This window comes from Symphodus melops, assembly GCF_947650265.1.
Source record: "Symphodus melops genome assembly, chromosome: 19".
In the NCBI taxonomy this organism is placed as follows: Eukaryota; Metazoa; Chordata; class Actinopteri; order Labriformes; family Labridae; genus Symphodus; species Symphodus melops.
Genome location: NC_136709.1, coordinates 5,290,242 through 5,305,066, shown reverse-complemented (window position 1 = coordinate 5,305,066; position 14,825 = coordinate 5,290,242). Strand labels below are relative to the sequence as shown.

General features: G+C 43.7%; 1 protein-coding gene across 6 annotated transcripts in view; it reads left to right on the top strand.

The window, feature by feature from the left end:
* Nucleotides 1–14,825, top strand: part of ralgapa1 (Ral GTPase activating protein catalytic subunit alpha 1) — a 75,021-nt gene that overhangs the window by 6,028 nt on the left and 54,168 nt on the right. For 2 of the 6 annotated variants that reach the window (XM_079369298.1, XM_079369300.1), the window contains exons 5-19: nucleotides 115–158; nucleotides 251–428; nucleotides 594–709; nucleotides 1,738–1,876; nucleotides 1,974–2,182; nucleotides 2,905–3,228; nucleotides 3,379–3,558; nucleotides 5,096–5,170; nucleotides 5,445–5,593; nucleotides 5,733–5,856; nucleotides 6,872–7,018; nucleotides 7,561–7,651; nucleotides 8,581–8,745; nucleotides 10,101–10,247; nucleotides 12,728–14,551. In XM_079369298.1, coding sequence (XP_079225424.1) covers nucleotides 115–158; nucleotides 251–428; nucleotides 594–709; nucleotides 1,738–1,876; nucleotides 1,974–2,182; nucleotides 2,905–3,228; nucleotides 3,379–3,558; nucleotides 5,096–5,170; nucleotides 5,445–5,593; nucleotides 5,733–5,856; nucleotides 6,872–7,018; nucleotides 7,561–7,651; nucleotides 8,581–8,745; nucleotides 10,101–10,247; nucleotides 12,728–14,551 — 3,912 coding nt within the window. The remainder of the gene's footprint in view (nucleotides 1–114; nucleotides 159–250; nucleotides 429–593; nucleotides 710–1,737; nucleotides 1,877–1,973; nucleotides 2,183–2,904; nucleotides 3,229–3,378; nucleotides 3,559–5,095; nucleotides 5,171–5,444; nucleotides 5,594–5,732; nucleotides 5,857–6,871; nucleotides 7,019–7,560; nucleotides 7,652–8,580; nucleotides 8,746–10,100; nucleotides 10,248–12,727; nucleotides 14,552–14,825) is intronic. The other 4 variants (XM_079369299.1, XM_079369302.1, XM_079369303.1 and 1 more) reach the window with 4 other exon arrangements.

Here is a 14,825-nt window from a genome sequence, read left to right as displayed (position 1 = left end):
TTGTGTACATATTGAAGATATACCCGTTTACTAATATTTGAAGGCCAACCTTAAGTTTTTGGATTCTTTGTGCTTTTGTTTGGATGTCCAGGCTGACACATTGTTGTCTCTTAGGTCTGATCCTGAAGAAGCTGCTGCACACTGGGAACTCTCTCAAGGTACTGCTCTGTTTGTAGTGCGATCCTTGTAGTGATGTATGCACACTGGAACGGTCTTCATACCTGTTTTGTATCTCTCCTCTGCACTTTAGATCCGTCGTGAGGGCGTGCGCTTGTTCTTGTTATGGATGCAGGCGTTACAGAGTCACGCCGAGCGGGAGCAGCTCTGCATGTTTGCCTGTTTGATTCCTGGCTTCCCGGCTCCGCTCTGCCATGGGACCCCACGCACACTGGACACTCTGATCAACCCGCCGCTGAGTTTAACAGAGAGTTAGTATGAAGCACTTACACGCGCTCACTGAGGTCGGATTGATTTACTCGATTCATCTGTATTTTCAGCTGTATCTCCGTGTCCGACCATAGCAGATAATAAACCTGTTTTGCAGTATCCATTCTGATGAAAACATTGAACCTCTCTGATGTTGCCCCCTGCAGCTCAGGTGACCCCAGAAGAGATCACTCCATTGGTTCCTCCTCAGTCAGGCGACAAGAACCAGGAAGACCTCACTGCTTATTTTTTAGAAGCACTACTTAAATACATGGTAAACCAGGTATTATCACCTTTTCTTACTAACACAGCTAACACTACATAATCACACTTTTGCAGTGTTGCGATCCCTCACTGTTGTCACCAAGTGCAAAAGCACCCAAACACATATCATAAGCCCCGTTTCCCCTGAGCCATCCGGCTCAGTACGGCACACATTTGTGGCGTTTCCATAGACTAATCCCGGGAAAGATTCCCAAATAACCGAACCAAACCGTCCCACCTTTTGGGACCCTTCCGTTGGGGTGCCAAAAATGTGGAGCCGACCCGAAAAGGTGAAGCTAAACACTGCAGTCCGTAGATTGGTTGAAAGAATCGTCACTTCCTGTGTTACGTTGGCAAACAAAACTCCACCGTCTTTAAACCATTGACTGTAATAAACAGCTGATTGTTTATGTCTGTATTTCTCCTCGCCGCACACAGCCTTCTCTGACACAAAGCTTGATTGAGTTTCGTAATAAAGTGTCACAATGTCAGTAACAGAGGAGATGAACTGCTGGATGTCTCCAGCGTTGGTTTTGTTTGTGTAGTGTTTTTTCTCCTTTTGTTGAATTTATTAGTTAGCTGTTAGCGGTTAGCTGCTATCATGAGATGCTATTTACATAGTGGCTATCGTCATCCGGCTTACACGCCGCTTACCAAATAGGGGCTTAATCGAACCAAACCGTACCGATCCGTACCGGACTGCTGTGTGGAAACGGGGCTATATAATCCCTTACGTTTGACTAACTCCTTCAAATGCACATTTTTCAAAATAACTCAGTTGAGCAGACTTTGTTTTTGTGCATCCTTCTCTCTCTCTCTCTCTCTCTCTCTCTCTCTCTCTCTCTCTCTCTCTGTCTCACTCACACTCACACTCACACACACACTCACACACACACACACACACACACACACACACACACTGGTACTTTACACACTGTTGGCATTCTCCACTAAGACAATGGTGCTCCTCCCCACTTGCCCCTTTTTTCTCTGTGTATGGCTCTCTTTGTAACATGAGCTTGTTTGTCTTTGTGTGTTTCCAACCAGGCCAAATCTCTCGAGTGGCGTTGTAAAGACAACCATGAGCGTGGCTTCAACTTCCTCTTTGGTCACTTTAGGAAGTTTTACCTTCCTCACATCTTTCCCAACTTCGCCACGGAAACCAGCCTATACAACCCAATACTCGGTTAGTTCTAGTAACATTTGACATTTGAGTCCTTTTTAAAATAAGGAACGTATAAAGCATAATCACATTTATTGAGGTTTGTGCTCTCACCACGCAGACGTGCCTCCGATGCGTCCTAAGCCGTATTACAGCGTGCTGCGAAGGGAGCAAGATGGCGGTGAGCCAATGTACTGCACCAAGGAGAGTTTCCTTCAGGCCAGGGTCATCTTCATACGCTGGCTGGTGTCCTTCTGGCTCGAGCCACGACCTAACACACAAACACACATCCCAGGAACCGAGGGAGAGAACGTGCCAAAGAACATACAGGTAACACAGACTGAGGAGGAAGTGTGGCTCAGGTCACACGTCTCACTTTTGATCATGGTGACAGGTCTGAGCATTGAAAGGGTAAAGGGTAAATCACAGTCACAAAACTGCTCTGTTGGAGAACTCTGAGAAAAAGTCCTTTCAGAACATCTAAAGGCGGCAGCAGCAGATGATTCCTTCTTGTGCCAACTTCCACAGGACATGTGGAAGAGAAACAGCTGAGCTCCAGGGTACAGCTGATGGGCATCCTAACAATTAAATAGTAATAATACATTTTATTATCACCCATTGCCTTTCAAAAAACCCAAGGACACCTTACATACAGTGTTTAAAAAAACAACAATAAAACGTTTAAAGTTTAAAAAAAAAGTTTAAAAAAATCCTAATAAAGTAATGAATGCATTTCTTCAACATGCGTTGTGCCTTTCTTAGCAAGTGCTAGAATGTTATTTTCTTAATGTTATGTACTAGTCACCACTATGTTAGAAGAAATGTCACCATCTCATGTTGTGATGCTGTTTTGTATTTTAACTCCATTTAAACAAAATAAGTGATAAAAGAATTGCTTCAATAAATGTTAACAGTTTGTCAGGTCTTTGACAACGCTGATGAATCAGCTATGAAATAATTCCATTTCAGGTTTATGTCAATGTATTTCTTTATTTGTGTTTTTTTTTTCTTCTCATTTCACTTACTGACCATCGTATGCTTTTTCCCTCCAGCGAGCTGCAGCAGGGCTGGTCGCTCGCTCTGCAGGCAGCTCAGACGACAGCGGTGGAGGCGGGATCCGGTCCGATGGCCACCTGGAAGGAAGCGGAGGCTCGTCTGGATCGGGCGGAGGCAGCATGGGGATGTCTGGAGGTTCAGGGATTGGAGGGGAACCTGAACAAAGCCACTCCAACACCTCCACTCTGACTGAGAGGGAGCCCAGCTCGTCCTCGCTCTGCTCCATGGATGAAGAGCAGCTGACTGACATGGAGGTGGTGAGGAGGGTACTCACGTGCTCCAGAACCAACGTCAACTTCATCACAGAGATCTTTAGACAGGTGAGTTAGAAATAATATCAGTTTTTGTGTGAAGTATCGTGAGGGCAACTTCCCTTAATTTTTTTCTTGTAATGTGTCCATGAGAAGGGCACTCTGTGTACAGCTGTCTTTCTCTGGAGAATCTCTGAAAATCTCTCTCTACAAATCCAGGCATTTCTCCTTCCCATGTGCGAAGCGGCAGCGATGCGTAAAGTGGTCCGTGTTTACCAGGAGTGGATCTCCATGGAGGACAGGCCAATATTTATGAAAGAACCAGAGGAGGGGCCCTATCCCATAGCCACAGGCAGCAGTCTGGATTCAGGCTCTCAGCATGGAGACAAGGAGGATGAGGTGAGGCAGGACACGTTGACAAAGCTTTATAAATGGGATGTCAAAGTAAGTTAAACCAGTCGGAGCCGCTAGCTACAGAGAGATTGGGACTGCACGGATCTGAACTTTCTTACAACTGTATGCTTTTCAATCAATCCTGTTTTATTTATTTTTTTAAGAAAAAAACAGAGTCTGTGTTTTCTTGTTTATTTTCAGGTGTTATTAAACTTTCAGGATGGAGATAGGGCACTGTGTCAAAATTCAGACTGGTGGGGGCGCTGATGGCGCACTGGCAGTGCAAGCGTCCCCACGCATTGAGGCTACAGTCCTCGCAAGGGCGGCCTGTGGCTCCGTTCCCCACTCTCTCTCCCTGATTTCTGACCCTTCCTCATCTCTATCTAAAGGCAAAAAAAACCCCAAAATAGATCTTAAAAAACAAAAATAAAACCAGACTGGTCACTAGATAGATAGATAGATAGATAGATAGATAGATAGATAGATACTTTATTGATCCCGAGGGAAATTCAAGCCAATTCACTAACAATATATCTGCAAGCTTCCTGAAAATGTTGCTACTGTGGGTGATGGCGTAACGTGTATTAATTCTAAGGAACCAAGATCCACCGATGTCAACAGTTTAAATTAGTGCACAATATTCAACATTAACTAGTTACTTCATAGCATGCTAGTTAGCAGCATACTGTGGTTATTTGTCATTATAATGCTCTTATTAGAAATCAATCAATCAATCAATCTTTATTTGTATAGCGTCAATTCATAACAGGCGTTATCTCGAGACACTTTACAAAAGCAGGTAAAGGACCTTACTGTTTGTCTGTTAACATTAACGAAAGGGCAGGTAACAAGACCATGCTCATTGTTATGTTTACAAAAAGCAGGTAAAGGACCTTACTTACGGCTATATTACAAGAGCCCAGCTTGAAATGTATTTTTACATGGTCTATAGCCAATAGGTCATTAACTAATCACAATACCTTCCTAATTGTTGCTTTTTGATCGATAAGATAATCCTTTCTTCATCTCACAAGCAGAGAAATTTACAGTGTTAAAGCAGCAAAGCAGAATAGCAGAAGAAAATCACACAGTGCAATAAGTGTAGAAAAAATATGCATCAAAACAATAATTAAAGAGCTATTAAAATATGCACCAATAATGATAGTAAGTTAGGAAGATGTTCCTTCTATCCTATTTTGAAGCCCGGCACATTTTTGGTAGATGAATGTTTCATCATGAAGCTTAATTTACCCAAGATTTCTGCCGCTTTGAGGATTATAGCCTCCGCACATGGGGCACGGCCACTAACCATGAGGCTAATACGCACTGTTAGCATTGATTTTAAGCAGTTCTGAATAATGTTTCTTCCCGTAGACATCGTGAGTCTTTTTAAATAGAGTCATCTCTCTGCTCCTTTCTGTTTTTGGCATCATAAAGTATGGCGATGTGTATTTAATAGATCAGTAGCCACTAGTATCAATGAAATTCTATAATAGATATCCCCACTGAAGTTGAACTGTGTGTCTGTGTGTTTTATCTGTACCAGGGAATGCACAAAGTGGTGGACAGTGAATTGTTGGAGTACAGTGTTCATGCTGGAGTTCAGACTACACTGCAGGTATTGCGACACACACACACACACACACACACACACACACACACACACACACACACACACACACACACACACACACACACACACACACACACACACACACACACACACACACACACACACACACACACACACACACACACACACACACACACACACACACACACACAGAGGAGATTCACTGCTTTATCATGTTGTCAAGTAATTCCTTCAGTTTAGTAGCTCGACAATAGCTTGTGGAGCCATTTCACATTCAAACTGCTCGTCTCCTTTTCAGGTTTTTATCACCCACTCCTCAAACTGTTTCCTTTTGGAGCCAGCAAACGACATCAAGATCCTTTTAGAGGAGCATGTGGACATGTGCAAGCGAGTCCTGAACATCTACCGCAGCCTCGTCATGCACGAGACTATGGACCAGAAGACATGGTAAAATAGAAGAAGCTGCAGGACACCAGATGCACAAGAATAGATTCTAAACAGGAGAAAACACTAAAACAATCACCATCTGAACACGTTTGTCTATGGCTTTCTCTTTAGTGCTTGCTTGATGTCCATGTGTTTTTAGGGAGCAGATTCTATTAGTTCTGCTGAGGGTGACGGAGTCAGTGATGAAGAGACCTCCATCCATCATGCCTCATGGCAAGAAGAGCACCACTCTGTCAGGCAGGCTGGCTGGACCGATATTTCAGGTACCTACATCCCCGTCACTGTATCAAACAGGCCAGGTGTTTGTTTTTTTAAATAGGAAAAAGTAACCAACATATTAACCATGTGATAAAAGGAGACAAAATCATCTGTGTTGTTATTGAAATGGAAATTGTAGTTAATGAAATTACATTTTTTAGGAGCAACTTTGTTGCTAGGAAACACAGATTGCTCTGACCATCAACCTTTCAGATCCCAGTCGTGTTTTCAAATGTAGCTGAAAATAACTCAAATCTCAGCTACTGTTTGATTTTCCTACACAATCCAAACAAATGATTATGTCAAGAACAGATTTTGATTTTTGAAGAATTTGAAAATAACAAGTTTGCACTAAACACTGAGCATGAAACTGCAGAGACAAGTTGAGCTTTGTGTTTACGACAGGCGCAAGCTATTGTCAACAACTTGGAGTACCTTCAGTGTTTCAGGTAGAAGTAGCTCAGTCTCTAAGGACTTGGGTTGGGAACCGAGGGTCGCTGGTTCAAGTTCCGATGCAGAACAAAATATGGGAGTTGGCTGGAGAGGTGCTGATGTACCCTTGAGCAAGGCACATAACCCCTACCAGCTCAGAGGGTGCTTCTAGTGGGGGCAAGTTGCCACACTCTGACATCTCTCCATTAAGGGTTAGGGTTAGGGTTATGCAGGTCTCTAAAATAAGTGCGAACCAGAACTCCCCCTCTGAGATTAAGAATGTATATATTTTAAAAAAATGTTATTGCGTATTCTTTTATGAACCATCAATATAAATCATCAACCATCCAATTAGTCTTTCATTTCAATACATTTCAGTTCGGGCCCTCAAGTATACGTCGTCTCCGTCTTTTCTGCACATATTGATAGAAAAAGTCATGTTTTTATTAGGATGTGATTATAAAATTTAAATTTATTTTCTGTCTGACTTTGGAGTTTAACTGTATTACACAGTTTGCAGTATTACTCTTAAATGTGCAGCTTCAAGTCAAACCGTCATCCCCCTCTCTTTCATGTCTTACTCTACAGACGTTGATCGTCGCCTGGATTAAGGGGAACCTGAACGTTTACATCAGCAGAGAACTGTGGGACGACCTCCTCTGTGTTCTGTCCTCTCTCACCTGCTGGGATGAACTGGTCACTGAGTGGTCCCTCACCATGGAGACCCTCACCAAGGTACTGAACCGGGATGTCGTCAGTCCAGCTCTTCTATTCAGAATGTGTATAGTTTTTAATAAGAATTCATTTCTTGTTGTTACACAAATGATCACGAATGATTTATGTTGGGGCTTGTTTGCCTTTTATGTAGATAGGACTGTAAGTAGGAAACAGGGGAGAGAAAGAGGGGGGCATGTGGAAGAGGAGCGGAGGTCAGGAATCAATCCTAGGTCACATGCTTAGATGACTGCAGCCTCTGTACATGGGGAATGCAGACTAACCTGAGTTTCTGCATTTACTACGACATTGGCTCACTTTGCGGCTACTTCAACAAAAAGTCAAAAATGTTCATCATTGAGCTAGAAGAGAACTTACAAAAGGAACTTCTCACCTTATTCCTGTTTCTGCTCTTCATGAAACGGTTTTGCATTCAGACCTATTGTACATTTTTGTTGGGTTCAGTGGTGTGTACTTCAAACACTAGTTAAAGTCAGAAGAGTTCAATCCTTTGCTCTCGCCCTTATCAGTATGTTAACAGAAAGTGTGTATGTCTTTTGTAGGTGTTGGCCAGGAACCTGTACACTGTGGATCTAAATGAACTTCCTCTGGACAAACTCAGCGAACAGAAACAGAAGAAGCATAAAGGAAAAGGTTGGGTGGTCTTTAGAGGTCCAGTGGATCTGCAGCTTTGTGTAGTCACTGTCCACGCTTCTACTTTTCAATTTGAAACATTTCCATCGGGCAGCTTTTCTAAAAGGTTTTGTTTTAGTGGCTCCAAAATGTGTCAACTCAAGACAAACTTAAAGGGATACTTCACCCATTGTCATTAAACTTTGCATAATTAGAAACCTTGTAGTATTTTTGAATGGTTGTTCATCCCGCCCTCATTTTCCCCTGAGACGGGAAAGATCTGTGTATGTTGCCTGAAAAGGAGTCTTCGATGACACGGCTTCAATGGGAATTGGCCTGTGGTGCTGTGCATTTTGGGAGTTGTTGTCTTTCATCCACATGAGCCAAAAAGACGCTTTGTTTTTTCTCGGTCAAGAAGGCACCAACTTCAAAACGTTTCTACTACATATATGACCCAATTTGACTACAGACTCATGTTTCAACAGTGAAGTATTCCTTTTAACCAAAGTTATTATCATCGTTTTCAAATGAATGGGCATTTTTATCATGTAATCTTAAGCCAATCAACCCCCTACATCCCCTTTCACCATTTTTACCACAGGACGGAGAAGTAGGGAGAGAGCGTTGGGAATTAGATGCTGTCCAAAGCAAATCAATTCCACCACACAATCCTTCATGTCTACATTTATGACAATGTTCCAATTTTAAACTTACCAGATCTGTCAGAAAATTGATCTTCATAGAGCTCTAAAGATATAAATATAGGTGAGAAAATGTGAAAATAGATAATTAAACAGTTTATTATTTAAAAACAAAATGAAAAAAAAACAACAACCCCAAAAGAATGATAGATTTTTCTTTAACAGAATATCTCCACAGCAGTCCTCCCAAAGTGAGTACAGTTACACGTGCATGAAGAAATGATGTCCCAATCGTTTGATCTACCCCAGGTATAGGTTCAGAGGGCCAACGGCAGATAGTGGATCGATCCTTCTCCAAAGGATGGAGCAGAGACCAACCAGGCCAGGCAGCCGCCATGAGGCAGCGCAGCGCCACCACCGCCGGCTCACCAGGCATCGAAAAGGCCCGGTGCATGGTCCGCCAGAAGACTGTAGGTCAGTATCACTCCTCTAGACCACGCGTTGAAGAGAAATGGAATGGAGAAACGGCTTTATGTCTTTTCTCAGTGCACTCCAAAGAGCTTCTTATTTTTCTCCAGTGGGTTGTATTTGATTGGACGTCCTCTCCTCCCCTGAGCTCTCACTTATGGTTGGTGAAGACAGGAGGAAGTTGTGATGTTGCAAATCAAACTTTATGAGGATGTAATGAAGAGTCAAAAACAGAAATACTAAAAAGCAAGTCGGTGATCAAGTTTCTGAAAAATGAAACCATCTTGTCCTCCACCGTACATAAACACACGCACATACGCACACGCACTATCTTGGATCTCTCTTAAGTATTCTTCAACAGGAGTGTTTAAAGCAAGCAGTGTTTTTAAATATCTTAAACTGAAAGAGGGAGTTACTCATACCATGTGCTCATTGGTTGTTTCCGTTTGCGTAGAGTGATTTTAAATTAGAACGTGGAATACGCTGACACGTAAAAGAACATGTGTTGTATTCTTTGTCCAAAAAGTTTGACTGTATTTGGAAAGCAGCTAACAGTCACACACTTACATCTTATAACAGAACATCTGAGACAAAACATTGGTTTTTCAGTCACGTGTAATATGACATCAAGTATGTGTGCTTCGCTACGAGTCATGCACAGAAACGTTCTCAGGCTTTCCAGTTGTTGTTCTGACTTGAGGAGGCAGACGCGTAACTTTTCACAGATGCCAATAAACATTCTTTAAATGTGCATTTGTATTTGTCACTTTTTCGTAGCATCTTGTCTTCAACCAGTCGCACGTGAAGACAAGATTGCCTTGTCGTCACCGAAAGTGAAAATGCTATCTGACTAGCATTTAGCTCTGTAGGTCAGCTGTGTGTGGCTTTCAAAGCTGCCAGCAGCCTCTCACTGTCTCACTGTCTTTCCTCCAGAGCTAACCCCTGTCTCACTCCTCCTTTCACCTACCCTGTCTCCTTCCCTTTGGACCTACTTTTCTCCACTGTGCTTTCGCCTTTTCACTAATTTCACATTTTCTTCTCCACATGCTGCATCTTTATCCTGCACGTTTTTTTTTTTAATTTTCACTCATTTTCCCTCCAAACACGTTTTACTCCTCCCTCTCCTGTCTTTGTTTTTCCCGGCCTTACTTTACTTTTGTCATTTATTTGATTTTCCTCCACTTTTTCTGTTTTCCCCGTCCTTCGCTCTCTTCCACACCATCCCTGTCACCTCAACATTTACCCTCCTTTCCCCGTTCTTTGCTTTCTTTTTTCTGTCTCATACTCTCTCCCCCCCCCCCCCCCCCCCCCCCCCCCCCTTTATTCTGTATCTTCTCTATCTATTCTTCCCACTTCTTCAGCCCTGCGTAGCTGTTCTACGGGGGACTCTCTGCTGTCCTCAGCCTTTATCCGCAGTGCTAAGAGTGCTCCTGCTCTGGCTCCACCTCTTCCTGTCCTTCTTCACCACCACCACCCTTTTCTACCCCCCCTTGCCGACCAGCTGGCAGGTACACACTCTTTGCACTACCTGTCTGCCTGCGTCCCTGTCTGCCTGGAAACCTTACTTCTATGTACTTCTATGTCAGAATCTGCAACGTCATGCCCGGTGTTTTTATTTCCGTTAATCTCTTTCCTCATTTGTAATTACTGAAACAACAGTTTGCATGTGCCTGATGAGAAGTTATTCAGTCCTTCCCTTTTTTAACCTGCTGCTCGGATGATGGATGTGATTATAGGAAGGAATTATGTTTTCTTCGGCAATCATTGAGATTTGCATTTGACAAATGGATGATCAAAGTATTTTCTAGCACCCATGAAATGTCTTCTTTCCTTTCAACAACATACAAATTATTTTGAAAGAATTGAATATAGTTAAAGGTGAACCCTGTCTACCTCATCTAAATTCCCTGCCGTTGAGCCGATTCTGTTTATATCACATTTACTGTGATTCATGGGAAAGAAGTGCAAGTGATATTCTCTTTTTAAGTTTTCTAATGTTTTGAGAAAAAATGCCTAAAATGTGGGTGAAACATTGATGGAATGAATATTTTATTTATGTCTGGTTGTTTACATGACTCGTCCTACATGGAATTATTCAGACACATTGTATTTTATCAGCCCTGCTGAGGACAGGCTGTTTCTGTGTCTGTAGCTTTAAATGCAAGTGTGCCGTGTTTGACCACGCCCCTCTCTGGAAGGACTTGGGTGACTCAGGCTTTCTTGCACCATGCCCGACTGTTCACAGTGGAAAGGCAGGCTCGCTGGGCAGAAAAAAAAAACTCCTTCTGATGGTGGAGGTGTAACTGCTCTTTGTGATGTCATGAAGGGGAACATCTCCTATTAGCATGTTTGAGCACACGTTGACTAAGAAGTGGAGCAGGCGCATTTGTGTTAACTCTAATATGTGTTCCTATTCTGTTGGAGCATTTGCCAACAGAATAGGAACACATATTAGTGTTAGATAACCAGGTGAAGAGCAGTTTGCATGATATGTGACCTTTAAAAGTAGACAGATACTCCTTATCGCTCCGTTTCTTCTCTTCTTCCTCTTCCTGTTATCCTGCACGCTGTTTAATGCTTATCTGCCTGTCGTCACACGTGCATGTCGGTTTGTTGTTTTGTTCTTTCATTTTCTTCTCCAGATGAAAAAATGCTTAGTTCCCCTCTGTCTCCATACCCGTCTCATCTCCAATCAAGGATTTCGTGTGATATTTCAAATGTGCTTCTTTTCTCCACAAAGAATATAATTCCACACCTTCACTTCTTTACTGGGAATTAACGTTCTCATATCCTCCTCATAGAGGGATTTTAAAAGATCATTGAGCGTTTCTTTTTGCAAAAAAAAAAGTTTGGGTTTTATTGCAATTCAGGTTTGATGTTATGTTATTATCTATCGATGAGTGGTGGGTGTATGCCCTTTTTTTTTGCAGCTTTCCTTTTTAAATAATTGTTCTTACTCATTGTAACACCTCCAATCAGTTATAAGAAAATAATATTGTGTACATGACTGTCAATATTGTTAAAGCAGCAGATACTGAAGGAGATTGTTTTTATTTTGTCTTTGTTTAAAAATATGTCTTAGCCGTCGACAGTGTTGTCAGCTAAAAACAAACCATGAGTGCTGCTCGGATTTGAGTAACATAATCATCAGCAGAATCGTCATGAAAATTCAACAGTTGTGTGACCTAACAGTAAAGCAGTTCAACCTGTCAGCCCTCTGTATCAGCTTTGCATCATTAAGTTTGGGTGCGTAGTCCACACTTGACCATTCGTTAAAACTACTTAGTTAGGGTCCGACCGATGTAGAATTTCATCAAAAAGAATTTTTGGGTCTGATACAGATATTACAGAGAGAAAAAAATGTATACCAATATATTGGTTGATATTTGTTTTATATTTATATTCCATCTGTCGGTGACAGTGTGACTCAAATCAAATGATTTTTATCTGTTGGATAAATTGAGTAATATCAGCACATATCTGTGGTTAAAGTAGCCGATAGTGGTAGTCACTGAATATGCTAATATCAGACCATTAATCCGTCGGGGCTCTGGTTACTTTCTTACATTTTTGGTTGCACCACAAAGATGTTATATTCATCTCAATAACATCTCAGTAAAGTCCAAACAAACTAAAACATTGAAGCTGAAGTGATATTTTCACTTCCCGTGGCGAAGCAGTGGAAAGCAGTTTTCATTTTGCAGGTTTTTTTACAGTGCCTAAGTGACTCTGAAGAGCTGCTAAATGTATCATATCATGAATGTTGTCTGACAGATCCTGCAGTTTAATACCAAACGTCTTACTGGCCTCTTTACCTCTATGTTGCACCCTGATCTTCTCAGCTATTCAGAGATAACCCAACCCAGTTTGTTTTTGGTCTCATGTATCTTTTGTGGTTTTGTTCATTGTCTGCTTGTGTGTCTGTATGTGTGCATGTATCCTTCCTCACAGACCCCCACTAACCTCACTCTCTTCCTCCTATAACCAGACCTCGAGGACCCGCCAATCACACTGACATCCCGCACCTCTCGGATGCGCCACTCCTCCCAGAGCGATGAGGCCCCTCCCACCTCCTGTTCAGAGGTCTTCCAGGTAGTGGCTTGCGACCTGGACCCCCCAGCGCCCTCCTCCCTCGCTCGGAGCAGCAGTGCCTCTGACGTCATGGAGCCTTTCATCGCTGAACGGGTCAAAGGTGAAGAACCCCAGAGGGATCCCACTTCAACCCCAAATCCCCTCCAACAGCACTCCACTACTTCTTTCTTACCTGCAGCCAACACCCACGCAGCTCAACCACTCCCACACACCCCCACCGCACCCTCACCCCCCCCTTTTACCTCCTTTGATGCTGCTATCTCCTCCTCCTCAGAGGGGCAAGATGATGGTAGTGTTTATGACCAGTTCTGGCCGCAGATTGGCTCTCGGAGCCAAGGTTCAGGTTCTGATTGGGTTAGCGACTGGGATTCTGCCTTCGCCTGTTCATCTGAGAAGGAAAACGATGGAGAAGAAGGAGAAACTGGGGTAGAGGAGGACGATTTGTTCTCTTCTATTAGGGACTACCTCACTCAAAAAGGGGGTGAGAAGAAGGAGGAGGGAGGAGAAGAAAACAATTCTTGTCTCGTCGTAGAAAACAGTGTTGTAGCTTTACCCGTGTCTGTGCAAACAGGAGTTGCGAGAACACAAATGGAACACGCAGGGCAGGTAGGAGAAGCAAGGCAGGTGGTGAGAGAGGACAGACAGGTAAGTAAATCCGTGAGGCACAGCAGTGTGGATTCAATAGAAGAGAACGAGGCAGAGCAGAGGAGTATCTACGAGTGTCTGGAGTTGCAGTGTCAGTGGCCCTCACCCAATTCGAAGGCAAGCGCTAGTCTAGAAAGACACATCGGGGAGAAAAAGGGAGGAGGGAACACAGAGAGGGCAGCAGGATGGGAAGAGAAAAGGGATTTGTGGAAGGAAACGGGAGAAGAAACAGAGAACGATAAAGGGAGGTCCAGTCCAATGAGACAAGACCAGAACTCCATAGAATCTAGCACTGAGTCAAACCAAACTTCAGACCCAACTAAATCCAAGGTTTCGAGAAGCAACAAGAGGCATCACTTGAGCGGCGTTCATGTCAGTTTCAGACCCTCGACCGAGTCAGTCCAGTTTCACAATCCCCTTGAGAGTAAAGAGGCTCACTGGAAAGCCAGGCTGCGCCGGCTCAGTCACTTCCACACACACAGCCACTCAGCAGGGGACAGGTCTGGGACTGGAGCCGGTGCAGGGTCAGGGGCCAAAGTAGGAACAGGGGTTGCAGGTAAGTTTGGCTCTGCGGCTGGGCTGAGCCATAGAGCAGGGGCACATGAGAAACTAGGTTCTGGGGCTGTTGTAGAAAACAGCGTGGCAGGGAGTGCAACATTTTCTGGAGGCCTTGAAAACAAGGCTGGAACTGAAGGAGACAGGGACAAGCAACATCTTCAGTCCAGTATGGGATCCAACTCCGGTCCTGAGACTCACTCAGAGTCCACATCAAGCTCTGGCGTGTCGACGGGGGTACGTGGCCGTTTGGGACGTTCGGCCTTGCGGTCTCGAGCGTCTCGCTCAAGGTCCCAGGAGCCAGGCAGCACTTCCTCAAGACACCACCAGGGGGCTCTCCTCGGCGGCGTCTATAAGAGTATGGTTCACGCTCTGTCCTCAAAGCCCCGGCCCAGAGGTCAGGGCTCATCCCAAGGCTCTTCGCCCCAGAGGCAGGGCCGGGCAGCCATGGGCGACGCATCGCTAAGAGACCTCTACTCCCACGTCCTGGGCTACTTTGGACGAAAGACGACTCCGCCAGGTGAGGATTGCAACAAACGAAGTGCTCACAGAGGACACAAAAGATACAACAGCAACTTTGGAAAGAAAGATACTCACCAATACACAAACACCAGCAACTCTCTTTTCCTTTTTGGCTGTTTTTAACTGGTTTGTTATGATGGAATGATTTTTTTTTTTTTGGCTGACACTCATCATCTTGCTGCTGGACTGAAATTCAAACTCCCTGTTGATGTGTTTTCTCTTGAACGAAGCCCCTCCTCCAGCCTGCCTCCTGTCAAGGATCCCCTCCTCCT